This window comes from Dendropsophus ebraccatus, chromosome 7 (assembly GCF_027789765.1).
Source record: "Dendropsophus ebraccatus isolate aDenEbr1 chromosome 7, aDenEbr1.pat, whole genome shotgun sequence".
Lineage (NCBI taxonomy): Eukaryota > Metazoa > Chordata > Amphibia > Anura > Hylidae > Dendropsophus > Dendropsophus ebraccatus.
This window is the reverse complement of record NC_091460.1, coordinates 24,525,506-24,546,192: the sequence shown is the minus strand read 5'-3', so window position 1 is coordinate 24,546,192 and position 20,687 is coordinate 24,525,506. Positions and strand designations below refer to the sequence as shown.

Below are 20,687 nucleotides of genomic sequence, written 5' to 3'. Positions count from 1 at the left end.
GCGTTAGGGAGAGAATTAGCTTTCCAGTAGGAAGGGAATAGGCAGTAGGCAGCAGCGAAAGAACCAAAACAGCCCTTGTAAGGGCTTCAAATCATTTTTAAATTATATTACTACAGACTGCTGGCTGGGACTTACAGTGCAGCTACCACGATTTCAGCAGCACACTGGTGATCAGCTGCTGGCAGAAAGGGGACATTAGGTGTTGCATACAGACCCCTAAGGAGTGCTCAGTACTCTTTTATGATTTTGTGTCTGGTGGTGCTGCTGACGTACATTGTATTGCTGTGATTTGTATTACACCTGCATAGAACTTCACTGCTCATTGTAAGGGGGTGTCACAGAGTGTATTGGTGCAGCAAACACCAGATTGTATACCACAGCCCCCCAAAAAACTAGTGGGACCACTAGTATATTTTCTGATTTCTGTATTTCTTACTAAAGCCATATCTAAGTTAACTACTGTTTAAACAGTGTAAAGGGGGTGTCACAGAGTGTATTGGTGCAGCCACCAACAGATTGTATACCACTGCCCCCCAAAACTATTGGGACCACTAGTATATTTTCTGATTTCTGTATTTCTTACTCAAAGGCGGCATATCTAAGTTCACTACTGCTTGCACAGTGTAAAGGGGGTGTCACAGAGTATATAAATGCAGCCACCAACAGATTGTATCCCACAACCCCGCAAAAACTAGTGGGACCACTAGTACAGTATATTTTCTGATTTCTGTCTTTCTTACTCAAGGCATATCTAAGCTCCATACTGTGCAGTGTGCATAAAATGGTGAACCTCAGGGGTAAGGGTCGAGAACGAGGACATGAGTGTGGGCGTGGGGTTCCAAGCGATGCAGTTGGCAGAGGCCATGGTTCAGAGCAGGGTGACACAGCAGCACCCGTTGAAGAAGGAGCAGTGGCACACCGCAGACGTTCACTCCCTAGCTTTTTCACCCAACTTACCGGGTCTAATGGTAGACCGATATTGAAACCGCAGCAGTCTGAACAGGTGATCACGGGGATAGCTGATGATGTGTCCAGTAACTTATCCACCACCCAGTCTTCCAAGCAGTCCACCCACGTCACCCAAGGGAGTGGAACCCTTGCTGCATCAGCTCAGCCTCCTTCCCCACAGCCTGGCTCCTCCAAAGACAGAAGGGATTTAGATCCACCACCTCCCAGGAACTCTTTTCTGGACCCTTCCCTGAGTCTGAGCACATTGATTACATATTTATTACAAAATCGTAACAAAGACTGCACAGTGTTTTGCTCATTCTGGAAAGATGAAGCTCAGTGATACACAACTCTGGAAATTGTGCAAAGGTTGCAGCAGTATCTTTCTCCTTAAGAGTGGATTATTGGTTAAGTCTGCCCATTCCCTGCCACAGGGGCCTGCAGATCCTTGCACTGCAAGAAGATACATACTCCTCTGGGTGTGAAGGGAAGGAACATGGCAGAAATGCGCCTTTCAAAAACGGGGGAAATAAAATTAAGGAAGCTGACCTTGTCCATCTTTGCAAATGAAATACGAGAAGGATTTTCAAAAATGCACAAACATGTGTTTCTTTTATTACCAAATAATGCTACAATGAACAATGCAAACTTTGCTGTCTAATTTTGTGTTTGTCTCTCTCTCTCTCTCTTTCTTTTTTTTGTAAAATTTGGAAACAGAGTGGTAAACTTTGTCAGTATACTGTTCTTAACTGTGTGTCTGTATACACACCTGTGTCTGCTGGCATAAAATGATAACAATACAAAAGAGGAAAAAGGAAAAAAAAAATCCGACCCTGCTCAAACTAAAGAAAAAAATGACAATTCTAGTTGTTGGGCAGCACATAATTAGTAAGGCAGGAACTCAAGTGATGATCCCTTTACATGAGACAATTGCCAGATCCTCAAGGAATTAAAACCAGGATGCCTGAGCCACATCAGTTCTGCAGTTATGTTGAGTACTGTGCTGAGACAGCCATACCCCATGAACATCACATGATGCAGGGAATGTTACTCCAACTGCTACAGTCAAAGTCAAACTCAAAACAGCAGTGGGGGGAGAGGTGGTGACTCACATGATGCAGGGAATGTTACCCCAACTGCTACAGTCAAATTTAAAGTCAAATTCAAACTCAAAACAGGGGTGGGGGGAGAGGTGGTGAGTCACATGATGCAGGAAATGTTACCCCAACTTCTGCAGTAAAATTTAAACTCACATCCAATTTAGAATCCTTGTCTTGTCCATTTCGAACCATATTATCTGTGGATGTAATCTTACGGGTGTCCTCTGCCGTCCTTTCACCAGTACCTTCTATCTTCTTTGGATGTTGCTATGTTGTGTTATGCAAAGTTTTTGGGTGGTTCATCATGTGCTACCTCTGTTTTAATGGTTCCCTGTGTTCTCACTGCCATGCTGTGCCAAGCTAAATTTTGGGATGGTTCATATGCTACCTCTGTTTTAATCCTTCACTGTGTGATCATTGCCATACTGTTGCCCAAAATTTGGCTTAATAGTGTGATTAGGCAGCCTCAGAGGCATCCATGCATGCTGCCCCTGCTGTTTCTTGTCCATTTCCGTGGTGTTTCCTCATTTTCTGAGGTTGACTGGTTTTCACGCGACCTTCCCTCTACCGAGCTTGTGTCCCCTGCAAAAATGCTCGAGTTTCCCATTGACTTCAATGGGGAAACGTTGCTAAACGTGCACTTCAGTATCGGGAAATATTTGTCTCGAGTAAGGAGCATCTGAGCATTTTAGTACTCGCTCATCACTACTAAATAACCCTAAGTTTAATAACCTGTTTTGATAACGTAACCCACCCATTCCCTTAATGACCTTGTTTACCCTCCTCTGCAACCGCTCCAGTTCAGTCATGTCCTTTCTTATATACCAGTGTCCAAAACTGTACACAGTACTCCATGTGTAGTCTGACCAGTGATTTGTGAAGAGGCAAAACTACTCATCTTTAGCATCTATGCCTCTTTTGATGTATCCCATCATTTTATTAGCCTTGGCTGCCACTGCCTATCACTGATTACTAAAGTTGAGTTTACTGTCCACTGATATCCCCAGGTCTTTTTGAAAGCAGTTTTACATAGTGTTTAATGAATTAGCACATAATCGTACTTTTTTCTATGGCCTAAATGCCTATTTTTACATTTATTCACATTAAATCTCATTTGCAATTTCTCTGCCTCAGCTTCCAGCTTCTTCAAATACCTCTGTTATATTATATTATTCTCTGTGGTGATTACTTTACGCAGTTTAGTGTCATCTGCAAAAATAGACCATCACTTCAAGCGGCACAGTATCAAATGCCTTTTAAAAGTCCAGATACACTATCCACACACCCCACTAGGTCACGTCTATATCTGACCTCCTTATAGAAGCTGATCAAATTAGTCTGACAGGAGATCCCTCATTAACCCTCAAATACTTTACCCACTATAGATGTTAGACTTACAGGCTTATAGTTTTAAAGGTCAATTTTTTTACCCCGTCTTAAATATTGGAACCACATTAGCTCTCTGATTGGTAACTATGGGCAACTTTTTTTTAAACTTTCCTATTGTCTTTTGTGTCATGTGGCCATATGGTACATTTATTGTTGGCTGGCCTTAGCTATGTATGATTAGTGTGGTAACACTGAAGGCCACAGGAGGAGGAGGAGGTTATGGACTCTCAAGCACAACCGTATATACAGCAGATAAATGTGTGTATGTGGGGACAACACTGTGGTGTACAGCCACCACCACATATATAGACTGCTTATAGGAGACTCCAGTAAACACTCCACTTTTTACTGTACCTTGATGACATTGGAAGAGCCAAACATAACCACACCATGTAATCAGAACAATAGGTTATCAATAGTTGAAGGGCAAGGTGTCAACAAATGCACCAACACTGATCAGCTTTTTAGCACCCGCACTACAGTGAGAACAGAGCAAGAAGTAGTTTACTCTGTTCCCTGTGAAGCTGTGGCACCAGTGCCCTGTATCCCAAACTTACTATTCTGTTACTTTATCTAGATCACCTACAGCACCACAGATTCATTGTTATCCAACAGAAGGCTCTTCCCTTATTTATTCCAAATTTTTCCCAGTAACCAGATCCAGTTCCTGGCAATTATTATGCTACTAAAACATTTTGAATGGACCTGGATCGGTGTAGCTGCATCTGACGATGAAGCTGGACAAAACCAGAGTAAGGAGCTTAAGAACGCCGCAGCTATTCATGGCATCTGCATTGAGTTCATTGTCTCCTTCCCAAGACTAGATCAAAACTATAGACCAGTCTCAGAGAAGAGCATGCACATTCTTCTCAAATCAACCTCAACAGTAATGGTTTTGTGCGGCACACCTCCTATCACTGCAGAAGATATTTTACAACCTCTTTGCAACAGCAGTAAAGTGAAAACTCTGATTATACCGGCAGGGTCAATCATTCATGTTATAAGTGCCTATAAAATTAGACCATTATTGGATGGAAGTCTGGTGTTTTCACCACCTTTAAAACATGTTCCACATATAACAAGATTTCTAGATGACATCAGCCTTGAAAATCGTCCAGATGACATTATACTTCAATCTATTCTTTCCCACCATTTTAACTGCATTACTTCAAATAAATACTTAAATTTATTAGGCAACGCTGCTCGGAACTGCAACAAAAGTGTAAAGTTAGTGGAATATGGTGACAACCAGTATAAGACTAAAACATTGACAACAACTCTCCCAATTTATAGAGCTGTCTATGCCATAGCGCATTCTCTGCATAAAATGCAATTGTACCCCTCAAAATATCCAAATAGTGACGTAACCTATAACCTCAGACACATATACAAGGTAATACAATGAGTGAACATGTATAATAATAATAATATTTAAATATTACACAAATGGCTTAATCAAATGTTCTGTAATCGGTTTGTGAATATGGATGATGTGCAACAAAACGTTGTCCCTACCTACTTTCAGAGCAGGTCCTAAACAACCGTCTACAACTTGGCGACAGTCTCTGCTCTGAGGTGCAAAAACAGTTAATACGGAAAAGGAAAGAAGGAGCTGCTGCACATCACACCTACGGCTGACACTAATGCCTCTCGGCTACATTTAAAAACCAACGCCAGGATGTTGGTATATAATTTGATCTAACCATATTTCCTCATGTACCACGTGCAGGTCTCCTGGTTTACATGAGTCCGTACATTAACTCAACACTGTGTCAGTCAGCTACCGCCAAAACTGCAAAGCATAGTCTCTTGCACAGAAGTTGAAACTTCACCCTAGAGGGCGGCACTGATGCCTTATCAGCGATTATCGTTCGTAATGGCTGATAATCGGTCAATTACAGACGATAATCACTTCATGTAATAGGGCCTTTAGGCTGCCTTCCCACCATGTTTTAGGTTTTAGCTACTCTCAAAAAGTCAGTAAAAGATTCCACAGTTCAGACCGACTTGTTCAAACAAACGAAAAAGATTTACCTTGTTCCTGAACTTTTTCAGAAAAATTGCGCGTGCTTGTGAAGTCCACGGTACAGTTGTCATTTTGTACGTTGGTATGCCTTTTTGACATTATGCTTATGAACTGTCCATTGTAAACAATCAAATATTCTGTGATTTATTGTATTTTATTTGAAGTTTTTAGAAAAAGCTAATTTTGAAGATCCCACTGGAGAAGAAGTGTTCTTTAATGAGAAAAGAGAAATGATCGAAGAGCTTGATATCACTAATTATGAACTTTTACCTAAGGAGAATTATAAAACTATTGGCAAGTTTACTGTAACTGCTCAGAGAGAACAACAGCTTATTATGTACAAAATTCCGCATTACTGGAAATATGGGGAGGTTAGTGTTCGTTTGTTACTATGAGAGATGGCAGTTCTGTTAGACTTATTCCTTTCGTTCATGGCGACACAACTTTCTTTTTATAATAGATTTTAAAATTTTACAATTGAAAAGTAAAAAAAAAAAACAACTTTAAATAAATCAGTATTAGGCTATGTTTAGGTCACATAACATGTTCTGGTCTCAGAAAAGATCATCCCGGCCAGTACGGATGATCTTTAGCGTGGCTAAGTTCTGATGCGGGCACACCTGTGAGCACCCACATCAGAACTCCCCCCTGCACACAATGCCGCATGCTCCATTGTGTGAACTGACAGGGTTTTCTGTGGCCACTTTTCATTGAATAGCGGCCGCAGAAAACTGACATGTCAGTTTCTCACTGTGTCGCTCGAGATCCCGGGCGGAGTATATACTATGTGTATACACTCCGGCCGAGATTCCCTCAGTCTTCAGCACAACATAAGTTCCTTACTATTCAAGGCCGTTGTAACAACGTCCGTGATTACTGCGGAACTTACATTGTGTGAACATGGCCTAAGGGTATGTTCACACAACATATAAACATATAAACCGTTTTTCGGCACTTAAAACAACAGTCGAAAATAATTGACATGATCTTTATTTCGACGGCCTAAAACAATTAAAATCATCATCATTGCCCAACAATTGTTTGCACAAAAATGAATGACTTCTTCCAGACGTACCCTCTATTTACCTGATTTGGTGTGTGTGTGTGTGTGTGGGGGGGGGGGGGGGCAGCAAAGCAGGGAGAAATTGAGATTTATAGTAGTTCATACCTGTCAACAGGCTTTAAAGAGGTTGTACCACCAGGTACGTCCTCTTTAATATGACACAGGGATAAAACGGCGCCGTGACAGGGAAGCCGGTTCCACGGTCTGTTTTTCGAACTGCGGCCTGGTTCCCCTGTACGGTGCTGTTCTTTCCACAGTTACTGGCCGGTGCTCAAGCACTGGAGGTAGGCTGGCCCGCCCCCAGTGGGAGGGGATTCCCTCCCTTGTATGACGCGGCTCATGTCCGCTCATCCACTCAGCACTCGTAACGGGGTCCTGTTGATTGCCAGGGAGGTGAGAGCATGTTATTTCTTTGTGCTTGTGAAAAAAAATAAGTCTGCCCGTTCTTCTCCTTTAATTTATCAATTATTTGGAGTATTAATGGGTAAAATGTAGAGATGCGGTGACATCTTACTGGAATGTTGCAAACACTTAGGGTGAGACATGCTTCGTTACTTAAATTTGTTGCATGGCTTGGCTTTTTCTGAAATAGAGTCTCTGACATTAAAAATAACATGTCATAAAGTAGATTAAAACTTGATCGCAGCCCTACTTAACATTTACTGTGAGAGAGAGTGCGACGTTGGCCATGCCAACCGCTCCCGGGTCACTCATTTGTTACAATAATGTAGCCTCATTGACTTACATTGTAGGTTATACAGCTGGCGAGTGGATCACATGGCCATTACTCTCCCCCCTGGCTATATCACCTAATAACAGCAGCTCTCAGCAGTAAGACACACTGTGATCAATGACTTTTGACACATTTGATGATACGTCAAAAGTTTTTAATGGCAGCGACTAGAGATCAGCGCTTGAGTAATGGGGTACTTGAAAGTACTCCATGCTCAAAAGAGTACCGCTTGGTGCTTCAGTAAAACTGATCTCCATCCCACATGTTGAGTGGCATTTGTCAGACAATAAACATGTGAGGAACTAGTCGGGAGATCCTGCTACGTAGCAGCCATGTTGGCTGCTGGTATTGCTGTTATTGGTTGGCTTCATCAGGTGACCTGGGAGTATATAGACCTAGGTCCCCTGATGCTTGATTCACTTGTGGTCTGTTAGCTAATAGGGAGAGCTCCTGGAGCAGGGAAAGACGTAGCGTAGGGTAGTTAGGTTGGTAATTAGCCTACAACGAAACCCAATAGTCCTTTTCAGGACTAGCAAAGTCTAAGGGGGGCATTTATTAAGTCCGGCGTTTTTTACGCCAGACTTAAAAATGCCCCCGCAGCTCCGGCGCTACGGAGATTTATGTAGAGGCGGACTGCCTCTCCATAAATCCCGTGCATGCCGGTGCGCATCACCAAAAACCTACACCAGCTGAGGACTGGAGTAGGTTTTCGGCGTATATTTGGGCAGAACAGATGGTAAACCGCGCGAACTCTGAGTCGCGCCCTCCGTTCCGCCCACTACACACCCCCTTTGCGCCCCCCCTGGCGTACTTGGCGGAAAGTGCCGATTTGCGAATATTTTATTCGCAAATCGGCCATTTGCCATTTCGGCACTTTTCGCCGAAAATCATCCGTTCGCAGGATGATACATGTGGCCCTAAGTGTCACACACAAAAAAAACACATTGTCCACACAACCAAAAAGTATTATAGGAATACTAAAAGTGGTATACAGCTAGGAAATAATCCACAACTTATTTTTTATTATTATTTTTAGAGATAGTGTTATACCTATTGTAAACAGTGGTACATAGTGGTACAATGTAGTGGTGTTGCTGAGTGAGTATGTGCCTTTGTATACTGTGTTTAATCTGCTCACAAAACATGGGCAAGCCTAGAGGAAAGGAAGGAGGATATGGGCGTAGGGATGCGGACAGAGGCCATGTGACTGGTTATAGTAAGAGCCTTCTGCTGCTGCTAAGGTAGAACAAAAACACAGCTCATGCAGGATCAATGGCCTTCGCTCCCAGGTGTCAGGGATATGAGTTACACCAATATTAGATCCACAGTGGTGCAAGCAGGTGTAGATATTGATGGCAGATAATGCGGACAGTTAATCTTCCACCACACAGCATTCCACAGTGATGGCTGATTCCCCTTTGAGATCCTCCTCTGAAGGTGAAATGAGCATTCGAGCATTGTGGTGCTCCCTCATCTCTAGTTTTTACCCACAATTATAAAAAGGGCCACAACAGGCTTTCACCCACTATTTTATGGGGGTCACTACCAGGCTTTCTCCTACAAATATAAGGAGGGTCTCCGCCAGGTTCTCGCACAAAGGGAGGCATTTATTAAGTCCGGCGTTTTTTACGCCGGACTTAAAAATGCCCCCGCAGCTCCGGCGCTACGGAGATTTATGTAGAGGCGGACTGCCTGTACATAAATCCTGTGCGCGCCGGTGCGCACCGCCGAAAACCTACGCCAGCTGAGTACTGGAGTAGGTTTTCGGCGTAGAATTGGGCGGAACGGATGATAAATCGCGCGGACTCTGAGTCCGCGCCCTCCGTTCCGCCCACTTCCCGCCTACTTTCCGCCCCCTTTCCGCCCCCTGGCGTACTCGGCGGAAAGTGCCGATTTGCGATTATTTTATTCGCAAATCGGCCATTTGCGTATAAAATAATACGCAAATCGGCACTTTCCGCCAAAAATCATCCGTCCGCCGGATGATACATGTGGCCCAAAATGTTTACAGCATGTGCAAAAGGCGCTCCTCCATGTGTAATAAATGGTATATGAAATTCCCTTTTTTTCCCTTCAATTTTTGGTAGCACTTGGTGCATTGTGTTGATGAGTCCATCCTTTAACATTTAAACATGATGGGTCTGACCACGTCACGCACACAAACACTGACAGTTACCGATGGGTGTAGTTTGAGTTCCCCCTCGTCTACGGCATGTGTAGTCAGAAATGACAGGAACAACTAAGGTGAGAGATGGGCAAGCATTTAAAGGGTGTAGGGAGATTTTTTTTTTCCCTTTCTGGCTTCTACATTAAAGTGTGTTTCCTAACTTTTTCCCCCACTTTAAATTGGACTTTATATTGGGTCAGGTGCACAATATTATCAGTTTTTAAGGGTACAAACCCACTTGGCGGGTCTGCAGCGAGCCTCCTTGCTGCGTTTTTGCAGCGAGACTCGCTGCAGATCCCAGCCCTATACTTTCATTAGCAGAGAAACTCGCAGCAGGGATGTACATCCCTGCTGCGATTTTGTCTGCAGCCCTCTCCATTAACCCCCTAGCCGCCGGACATTATACATCACCGGGTCCCCGTTCCTGCTTGCTTCGGGGCTCCCGGTGTCTTCACAGCCCGCCAGGCCAATCAGTGCGCTGCGGCAAGGCAGCGCACTGATTGGCCGGGCAGAACGTGCCGGGAGCCGCCGAAGCAAGCAGGAGCGGGGACCTCGTAATGTATATCCTGCCTGCCCCCCCTGCCGCCCCGATCGCCCCCGGCTGCATGATCGCCCCCCGCACCCCCCGCCCACATGATCGCCCCCAGTACCCCCTGGCCGTACGATTGCCCCCCCCCCGCAGCCCCGATCACCCCACGCAGCCGCCGGCAGCACGATCGCCCCCCCCGCAGCCCCCGGCCAGGGGGGGCGGGGGGGCGATCGTGCGGCCGGGGGCTGCGGGGGGCTATCATGTGGCCGGGGGCTGCTGGGGGGGCGAACGTACGGCCGGGGGCTGCGGGGGGCGATCATGCAGCCGGGGGCTGGGGGCGATCGGGGCTGCAGGGGGGGGCGGGCAGGATATACATTACCAGGTCCCCTCTCCTGCTTGCTTCAGCGGCTCCCGGCACGTTCCGCCCGGCCAATCAGTGCGCTGCCCCGCCGCAGCGCAATGATTGGCCGGGCGGGCCGTGAAGACACCGGGAGCCCCGAAGCAAGCAGGAACGGGGACCCGGTAATGTATAATGTCCGGCGGCTAGGGGGTTAATGGGGCGGCAAGGAGACTCGCTGCAGATCCGGCAAGTGGGTTTGTAGCCTAAAAGTGGTGTAATTCAGGGACATGGGAGTCTTTAAGGCAACCATGCACGCTCAATCTGCTGGGCCAGTTCCATTTCTGTTGTGTTGCCATCACTTTCTGAGATTTTCAGGTGCACCAGACATCCTCCCCTCTGTCCAGTATGAAGCTCTTAAAAAATACTTGAGTCTCCCATTGGCTTTCCTGGGGTTAGTAACACAAATTGAGCACTTGAGCCTTAGAAAGTACTTGACTTGAGTAATGAGCATTTAAGCATTTTAGTATTGCTCATCTCTAATAAAGACTTAAATTTGCTGATTACTTGGAGTATTCATGGGCAAACGTAGAGATTGAAAATTAGGAGAGAGCATTTTTTCTTAAATAAAACCTTTCCAAATTAATACATACATATTAACATGTATAATGTCTTATTTTTATATTGTCGTGTAGGTCCCAATTTCAAAGTGCTCAGCAGATTGTCCTCCAGGGTATAGACGAATCCAAGACAATGTAATCCATAAGTGCTGTTTTTACTGTCACCAATGTGCTGAGGGAGAAATCTCAAATGATACAGGTAAAAAAAAAAAAAAAAAACATTATATTTGTCAGTCTTTTTAGTTTCAAGCATTGGATATTTTCTGTATTTTAGTTGCTATAATACATTTCATGCCCTTAGTTATTACTTACACTTTAAAGTTCAACTCTGAAACATTAATAATTAATAGTTTTCAATGGGAACCCAAGTCCATATGTTTTCTTTCTTTACTTAAGAAAACATACTGTATGCAATTTTTTATGCAACTTTTTTGAGAAAAATTATAGCAGACGTACAATGTGATATGTGCTTAGTAAGTACAGGAGCAGGTACTTCAACATGAGTCTCTGCTCTTGTACATATCTACCTGAAGTGAATGATAATGATATATACTGTATATATATACAGTACAGTGGTACCTTGGTTTAAGAGCGTTTTGATTTAAGAGCTCACAGTTTTTCAAAATTGTGACTTGGTTTAAGAGCATTGCTTTGGTTTAAGAGCTCCATGTACTGGGTGGAAGCGCGAGTGTGGGAGGGGCATGGTCTGCATAGCGGGGTCTACAGCACTGTACTCTGACCCAGGAAGTCTACCTCACCTTCCAAATCATAGCAGATCCACTTCAGGCTGCGGCTTGCACCAGGGGACAGGACTGTGGAGGTAATCTCTCCATAGCTGTAACCCTTCTCTCCCCAGACAGAGACTGACGCATTATGGGCCCACATCTGCATGCTCATTCCTTCATGCTCCCTGCAGTCTCTACCAGCCCTTGTGTTTCCCATCCTCTCCATTATTGTACAGTACCTTATAATATCACATATTCTGCTGTTTCTGAATGTTTGTTTTATCTGTTTTACATGTTATTTAGAATAATAAATCATTATTTTGGGGGTGTGGAACCAATTGTCTGCATTTTTATGATTTCTTATGGAAAAATTTGCTTTGGTTTAAGAGTGGATTTGGATTACAAGCACAGTCCCGGAACGAATTATGCTCGTAATCCAAGGCACCACTGTATGTATGTATATATATATATATATATATATATATATATATATATATATATATATATATTTCCCTTACGTCCTAAGCAGCAGCACATAACGGGGAAGATTCTATCTTCCTGCAATGATAGGACAGATGGTAACAAGCAATAAAGAGTTAATTGCCCCGCCTATAAGGCCCTATGCTGACCCAGCCTCCTTGTGTTTTTTTTTTCTGTCCTTCTGTGGGACAGGTGGTAGGAGGAGAGCAGGGAGCAGGCCTATGTGTGTGTCTCTGCTCTCCTTCCAATAATTCTTCTTTTCCACATGGTTGTGTGGAGAGGGAGAGTTATTTTGTATATGTATTTTGTTTTCTATCCTGCTCTGTTGTGTACAGAGCAAAGATTTTATTTTTCTTATGGAAGCAGCCGCCATCTCAGTGATCGCTCAGCTTCTATGCTCTGGTCAGTAAGTATTATGGCGCCATCCGCTGCCGGGGCTGCACGTGGCTGCTAACCATGGCGCTGCTCAGACAGGATGCCGCTTCCTGGTGTCTGTCCTCACTCTTCAGAGAGGTAAGTCATAGTCATACTGCCTCTTTTGTGAGGAATTGTATGCTGCCTGTGCAGGCTCTCTGCCTGGAAGCCTGACCTGTATTGCAGGAGGCCTGTGTGCAGGCTAATGGGTATAATTTATAATAGTTTATAATTTATTTATTTTTATTTTTTTGCCTATGCGAGCTCTGTGAGACAGTTCCGCTATGTGATCATGTGGTATGGGTCCTGCTATGTAATAATACAGTAAAAGCTATGGATCTGCTATATGTGAATGCTGCCTTAGATAAGAGCTGTTAGTTGTGCGGTCTCTGAGCTGTTTGTGCACCTGGTTGCTGATTTCTTGCACTAGTTGCTGGTTGTGTATTGATTGCACCTGGTATCTTTCTTACACTGGCACTGCTTTTGTTGCATTGAAGCTATGAAGCTGCATTGTGTGTACACAACCCTAGATTTGCTAGGTGTGTATTGGTGACACCTGATGCATGATTCATTACACCTGAGTGTGATTCCTGGCTCTAGTACTGCGATTGAAGAATGCAGGGAAGCTGTGAGACTGCAGTGTGTGAACACAAGCCCAGAGTTGCTAGGTGAATATTTATTCCTTGCTCCAGTTCTGCTGTGGAAGGATGCATTGTGTGAACACAAGCCTAGAGTTGCTATTATTGCTCCTGACCTCTGATTCCTTGCTCTAGCACTGTTGTGCAAAGATGAATTGTGTGAACACAAGCCTAGAGTTGCTGTTATTGCACCTGATGTCTGATTCCTTGCTCTAGCACTATTGTGGAAAGATGCATTGTGTTAACACAAGCCTAAAGTTGCTATTTTTTTATTACACCTGATGTTTCTCTTAGTACTGCTATTGAATGAGGCAGTAAAGTTATGAAACTTCGTTGTGTGAACACAACCCTAGGATTGCTAGTGGTGTATTGATTGCACCTTAATGTCATCTATAGCTCTGCTTTTTGTTTGATGCAGTGCAGTTATGAGACTGCATTGTATGAACACAACCCTAAAGTTCCTGGTTGTGTATTGAGTGCATCTGGGTTTTTTTCTAGCACGGTTACTTATATTTAATGTTGCATTGAAGCTATGAAACAGCATTGTGTGTACACACGCCTAGAGTTGTATAGTACTGCTATTCTTAAAATAGTAAAACATAGATATTGCAGGGTATGATCACAACTTTAGAGTTTCTAGTTGTGTACCGAGTATACCTGGTGGCTGTCTTACATTAGTTCTGCTATTGAAACAATGATCCATTGAAACAATGAGGCTGCATCGTGTGAACACAGCCTTAGAATTGCTAGTTGTGTTTGCTAGTTGTGTATCAGGTGCTCTGAGGTATCTGGTTTTCTTGCACTACACAGCAGTCTGTTGCCTCTTTACCTGGCACAGGTTTATTATCATTTTATCTCACTTAATGCAGGAATCTAATTTTCAGGGTGAGGAAACCTTTGGGAAAGCTCAGTCATATATGTATGTGTATCCTGCAAGATTCCACATACAGATGGCAGTGGAATTTTTTTTTTTTTTTGTAGATTGTATCTTCTTTGTAAACCATTACAGAAAATGCTATATCTTAAGCAGATAGTGCTTACTTCTGAGTATGCGTGTCACTCCACATTTGGCTTCCCGATCCATGGCCCCTCCACATTTGGCTTCCCGATCCATGGCCCCTCCACGCTTGGAGAGGAGCATTAGACTTTGCCAGAGATGGATGTTCTTTCTAATAATACTCTATGTACCATGAGAATCCACCTGAATGGATTGGGGACACTGAGGAAGGACTCTTCCTTACAGAAAGGTACAATCTCTGCCCCAGTCTGAAAAGGAGAAGGAAATCCTCCCTTGTTCCCCATTCTATAGAAGTTTCCAGCATGGAAGGTACTGGAAGAAATGATGGATCCGTCACTAAAAGGGATCATCCATCTCAGAGGTCTTGTGGATGTGGACAAAGAAGCTTGTGACAAAAGCTACTCTGGCAGCAACCGTGGGCTTACCTTATGATGCCAAATTCTCGACAGTTTCCGATCCAAAGAAGGTAAGTTGTTGGTGAACGTCCATAGATCTACAGTTCTAAGCAAAGAAGGTTCTATATGGAGAACATATGCTCTGTGTTCCCCCTCCTAAAGGAGACTAACCATGCTAGTTGTGAGAGACACATATCTACATGTACCTGGCTACAGAGAAGACTGTATACACCTGCATATACCTGGCTACAGAGAAGACTGCATATTCCTTTGCATCTTTCTGAAATCACCTCAGCTCCCTTTACATTCACTAAGGTTACCTGCTGGGCCTGGAATGACATATATCTATCCTAAGATAAGAAGGGAAGTAGATGGGACACTCTTTTATATGTCATGTCAGCTGTAGTCACCATCTGGAGAGAATCCAAGATCACCATTGGCTCCTTCCTGCACGAGTGATTAATTGTCAAAAACTTACAGTACTATATTTTCACCTACCTGTAACCATTCCTGGGTCAGGATTCCTAGAACTCCCCAATTGGTGTATCTTCACCCAATGATGTGAAGGTCTCATGACGTCTGCAAGCAACGAATTGAATCGGCAGGTTGGCATATGTATCCCCTTGCAGCAGATGCTGTCAGTATGGGACCAAAGAATAAACAGCCTACATTGGGTTATGGTTTATACCCACAGATAAAAGGGCCTCAACATTTTCTTCAGTTAGTGGCTGACCAATCTCGCCCTCAAAGTGGGTGGAGGCAACCACCGATCTATCTAACAAAGGGTGAGACAGGCGAAGAAGACTGTGTTCCTAACAGAAGTGGCTGTCATCCAACATGTGAGAGATGAGTGCGGTAAGTGAGCTCCAGTCCACTTCAGCACATCAATCTATGGGGAAGCTATCGGGGTAAGCTCAAGAATGCATCTACAGTGGTGCACATCGATCTTCAGAGCTGCATGGGATCAGTAGCATTACTGTTAAAAGCAGAAGCTGTTTTTGCATGGACCAAGAGATCTATCCAGCAACAAGGGAAGTCACAATACCTTAATGTAAAAGGCTAAAGCCATTATATTACCCTGACAGAAGAATGGTCTCTGGACCAGGAGATGTTCTAGTGAATCGCCAGATATTACAGTGACCCATTGGTCCCATGGCCATTTCGGGTAAAACCAGGATGCGTGGTTTAACTCCTAAAAACTACTGTGGACAACAATAAGTAGAAGTCTTGTAAAAAGACAATACAGGATCAGTCTCATTAATCCTGATAGCCACAGATTGGCCCAAGAGGTCATTGTGGTAATTGTTGTCCTCTCCTAATGAATATGTCCAAAAGGACATTTTGGAGACTTCCCCAGATTCCTCACCTAGGACTGATTATGGACGGATTATGTCTGGCAAATCACCAGATATTATGGCGACCCTTACGTGGACCTAATGGCCATTTCAGATATTGCCAGAATATGTGGTTTTTACTCCCTAAAACTGCTAGGGACGACAACCCGTAGTAGTCTTGTAAGGACAAGACAGAATCATGCCTCATTACTCCTAATAGCTCAAGGAGGCATGGTTGTTCTCTCCTGATGCATGTGTCCAAAAGGACATTTTGGAGACTTTCCCAGAATCCTCACTTACTGTCACAGAAGGGCAGATTGTGTCTGGGTCTGGACCACCTATGATTGACAGCCTGATGACTGAGGCTTTTTAGAATTGGTGGTAAACATGATTCTGCTATTAAGAGCAGAACCCACAAAGAAAACCTCCCTGACATTGTCTATCCTGGTTGAAGAATTGGACTTGTATCACTGGCTAGAAAGGCGATCCTTCGATTTCTCCAGGAAGGGTTTGAGAATGGGCTGAAGCTGCGACCGTCAAAGTACATGTCTTTGCTCTTTATGCTCTTCCAGACAGCTGACTGTCCCATAAATCCCTAATACAGAGATTTATTAAAGCTACGCAAAGGATTAAAGCAACTGTAATGGATCCAACTCCCAGGTGGGATCCGGGACTCGTCCTTCGTCCTTCATCACCTTGCACGGCTTCGTTTTGAGTTCTTATCTTTAGTTGAATTAAAATACCTCACCCTCAAGGTATGCTTCCTAGTAGCTATTACATCTGCTAAACGCAGGAGTGTGCTCAGACATTAGGAGCCACTGAACCATATCTTGTTATCCTTCAGGACTTTGTCTTTTACCCTTAAGGTTCCTTCCTTATCCAACATTACTCAGCAGATTGAGTTACCTGTTTTTGCCTAAATTCCTCCAATGAGGAAGCGTTACAACCGAGCACTCTGGATGTGGGCGGAGCCTTGTGCCGACACTCTCTGGTTGTGGGCGGAGCATTGAGAGTTTATTAAGTGAGAACCAGAGAAGTCAGAAGATTTTATCTGTATTTTTTTTCAGGAAGGAACAGTGATTGGAAGTCCTCAAAAGCCACTTTATCCAGATGGATACGGCAGACTCTGTGTGTTACCAAGAGGTGAGAGTCCCAAGTACCTGAATCCATTAAGGCCCTTACCACAAGGGCAATGTCTACATCCTGGGTGGAGGAGATGTGCATGCCCATTGATCAGATATACAGAACTGCATTGTGGTCTTATACTTTTGGACATTAGAACTTCTGGGCAACCAATCTTGGTAAACCAGTTCTCATTGCTGCTGTATGATTCTCACACCCTTTATGTGATCTTGCTATATCCCCATTATGTGCTGCTGCTTAGGACGTAAGGGAAAGTGGAATTTTATACTCACCGTAAATTCTCTTTCCTGTAGTCCGAAGCAGCAGCACAAACTAACCCTCCCTATAAAAGTTTATGCATCATACCTTGAGTGTTTTGGGTTATGTTTTCCTAGATCGTTAGCAGCTCAGAGACCGCACAACTAACAGCTCTTATCTAAGGCAGCATTCACATATAGCAGATCCATAGCTTTTACTGTATTATTACATAGCAGGACCCATACCACATGATCACATAGCGGAACTGTCTCACAGAGCTCGCATAGGCAAAAAAATAAAAATAAATAAATTATAAACTATTATAAATTATACCCATTAGCCTGCACACAGGCCTCCTGCAATACAGGTCAGGCTTCCAGGCAGAGAGCCTGCACAGGCAGCATACAATTCCTCACAAAAGAGGCAGTATGACTATGACTTACCTCTCTGAAGAGTGAGGACAGACACCAGGAAGCGGCATCCTGTCTGAGCAGCGCCATGGTTAGCAGCCACGTGCAGCCCCGGCAGCGGATGGCGCCATAATACTTACTGACCAGAGCATAGAAGCTGAGCGATCACTGAGATGGCGGCTGCTTCCATAAGAAAAATAAAATCTTTGCTCTGTACACAACAGAGCAGGATAGAAAACAAAATACATATACAAAATAACTCTCCCTCTCCACACAACCATGTGGAAAAGAAGAATTATTGGAAGGAGAGCAGAGACACACACATAGGCCTGCTCCCTGCTCTCCTCCTACCACCTGTCCCACAGAAGGACAGAAAAAAAAAACACAAGGAGGCTGGGTCAGCATAGGGCCTTATAGGCGGGGCAATTAACTCTTTATTGCTTGTTACCATCTGTCCTATCATTGCAGGAAGATAGAATCTTCCCCGTTATGTGCTGCTGCTTAGGACTACAGGAAAGAGAATTTACGGTGAGTATAAAATTCCACTATATATATATATATATATATATATATATATATATTGGATTCAGATTAAACAGATTGTTTTGATATTGCAACAATTCATGCATGTATGATTATTATTGTCACATGGGTAAAAGTTTAAAAAAATTAAGATTAACATATTTATTAAGCACACTAAAGAGGACCTGTGGCTGTCACTGCTACCATTAAATAACATAAGGTGCCCTGCGAACATATTTTTCTTTTCTAGTTTTTTTTATATGCCCTTCCTTTCCTGAAATATGTAGGTTCAAATTTTATTAAATCAGTTACTAGTCAGATGGGTGTGAACTTAATTTATTAATGGGAATAAATATCAAGTAATAGTACATATAATAAAAAATAATAATAAAAAAAAGCTGTTTTTATCACCTCATCAGATGCATATCCCTCAATTTAATGTCTGTCTATCAAAAGGAGGTGGGAAAGTTTATACATTAAAGCTTTTCACAACCATGGGTCATTGATGCCTCAATGCCAAAGTTGCTGGGCAAACTGGGCATTGAAGTCCTTATGTTTGTCCCCTCTGTCCCGGCTGGCCTTACCTTCCTCCCTTCCCCATTGGCCTGAGGTTTCCAGTTTCCATGGCTACCTTCGGGGCTCTGCAATCACATTGCAGAGCCTGGTGGATGGCTACCAGACAAAGAATTCTCCCTTAGTAGAGCAAGACTTGTCTTTTTGAAGCCCTATAGATGCTGCGGTCGCGCCAGTTATAGTATCTATAGGGCTAATTTTTCCAGTGCTGACAGTTGCAGCAGGACTCCGGCTATCACTGACAGCTTGGACCTGCCACGGATGACACAGGCACAGCTTCAGTGCCTGTGTCATCCAGGGAATGTAAATTTACATCGCTGCAGCCCTGGGCATTGTCTGCAGTGACAATAATTTACAGTGCAGCGGCTGGAGAGGGTAAAGTGCTATACATACACAATTTAAACGTAATGTTGTTCTATATTCAATATGGAGGTTAATCTGTTTGTTCTGTTACGTAAATAGATGGAAAAAAAACTGAATTGTTTTCTAAAGTAATAAACATCATCATCACCATCACACAATATATATATCACCTGTGTTTTATTTTTTTTATTTTTTTTTTCAGCTAAAGGGATCTGCCAGAAGTGTCCAGAAGATCAATGGCCTAATGATAACAATCAATGTGTATTAAAGTCAGTGGAATATTTATCCTACACCAGTGACCCCATAACTATTGTCATCTCCAGCATTTCTATATTTTTCTTTATTATTGCCTCTATTATTTTGGGCATCTTTATTCTCTACAGAGCCACCCCAATCGTCAAAGCCAACAACCAAACTCTGAGCTTCTGTCTATTAGCCTCTATTATGTTGAGTTTCCTCTGTGTCTTCTTGTTCATGGGTCGTCCTCTCCATGTAACCTGCATGCTTCGCCAGACTTCATTTGGAATCATCTTCTCAGTGGTTGTTTCTTGTATTCTGGCCAAGGTTATTCTAGTCTACATGGCCTTCAAAGCCACAAAACCCGGATGTACCTGGAGAAACTTCATCAGTGCAAAACTTTCCAGCTCTATAGTTATTATTGCTGCTCTTCTCCAGGTGATAATCAGTACAGTCTGGTTATCTGTTTCCCCTCCATTCCCAGAAGCCAATACTCACATCTACCAAGACAGAATTATCCTTCTCTGCAATGAAGGGTCAATGTTAGCGTTTTATGTCTCCCTGGCTTACATGGGGCTTCTTGCTGCGCTGAGCTTATTTTTTGCTTTCATGTCCAGAAATTTACCAGATAGTTTTAATGAAGCTAAAAACATCACATTCAGCATACTGGTTGTGTGCAGTGTCTGGGTGGCTTTTATCCCGGCCTATATGAGTGTTACTGGGAAGAATACAGTTCTTGTAGAAATATTTGCTGTAATATCTTCAAGTGTTGGTATTTTAGGCTGCATATTCTTCCCGAAATGTTATATTATACTGGTCAGACCAGATTTAAATTATAAAAGCAGTTTGCTCAGATAATGTAGGCTAATAATAATAATAATAATAATAATAATAATAATAATAAATTATAGAATATAAGATAAAGCATTAATTATTTAGACCCTGGCACCCTGATATATCTTAGATTTACTTTTTAATAAAGATAGTTACTTTTCTCAGATTTATGACTATAACTTTATTTAAGAATTACCTCATTCTTTGGGCAATTTATGATGCATCAGAATGTATTAGTCATGTATTTCAGTATTTTTTTTTTTTTTTTTTTTTTTTTTTATAAATAACACATAAGTAGTAGGAAACAGAAGGGAAACACTTGGGAAGTATTTGGTGAAAACTAGAGTTGAGTAAACTTCTCAAAAATTGGCTTGGCCAATTCCAAAATTCTAGTGGAAATGTTTGGTTTAGATCGAATAAAAAAAAAAATAGGTTAAAAAGGAGTGAAAAAA

The 20,687-nt window shown here is 43.0% G+C and overlaps 1 protein-coding gene across 1 annotated transcript; it reads left to right on the top strand.

The window, feature by feature from the left end:
- The first annotated feature begins 3,795 nt into the window (after window positions 1-3,795).
- On the top strand, window positions 3,796-20,259 carry LOC138796515 (vomeronasal type-2 receptor 26-like). The gene is made up of 5 exons (XM_069976122.1): window positions 3,796-3,918; window positions 4,015-4,830; window positions 5,628-5,800; window positions 10,988-11,047; window positions 19,548-20,259. The coding sequence occupies exons 1-5, from the start codon at window positions 3,796-3,798 to the stop codon at window positions 20,257-20,259; spliced, it is 1,884 nt and encodes a 627-aa protein (XP_069832223.1).
- Window positions 20,260-20,687: the final 428 nt, after the last annotated feature.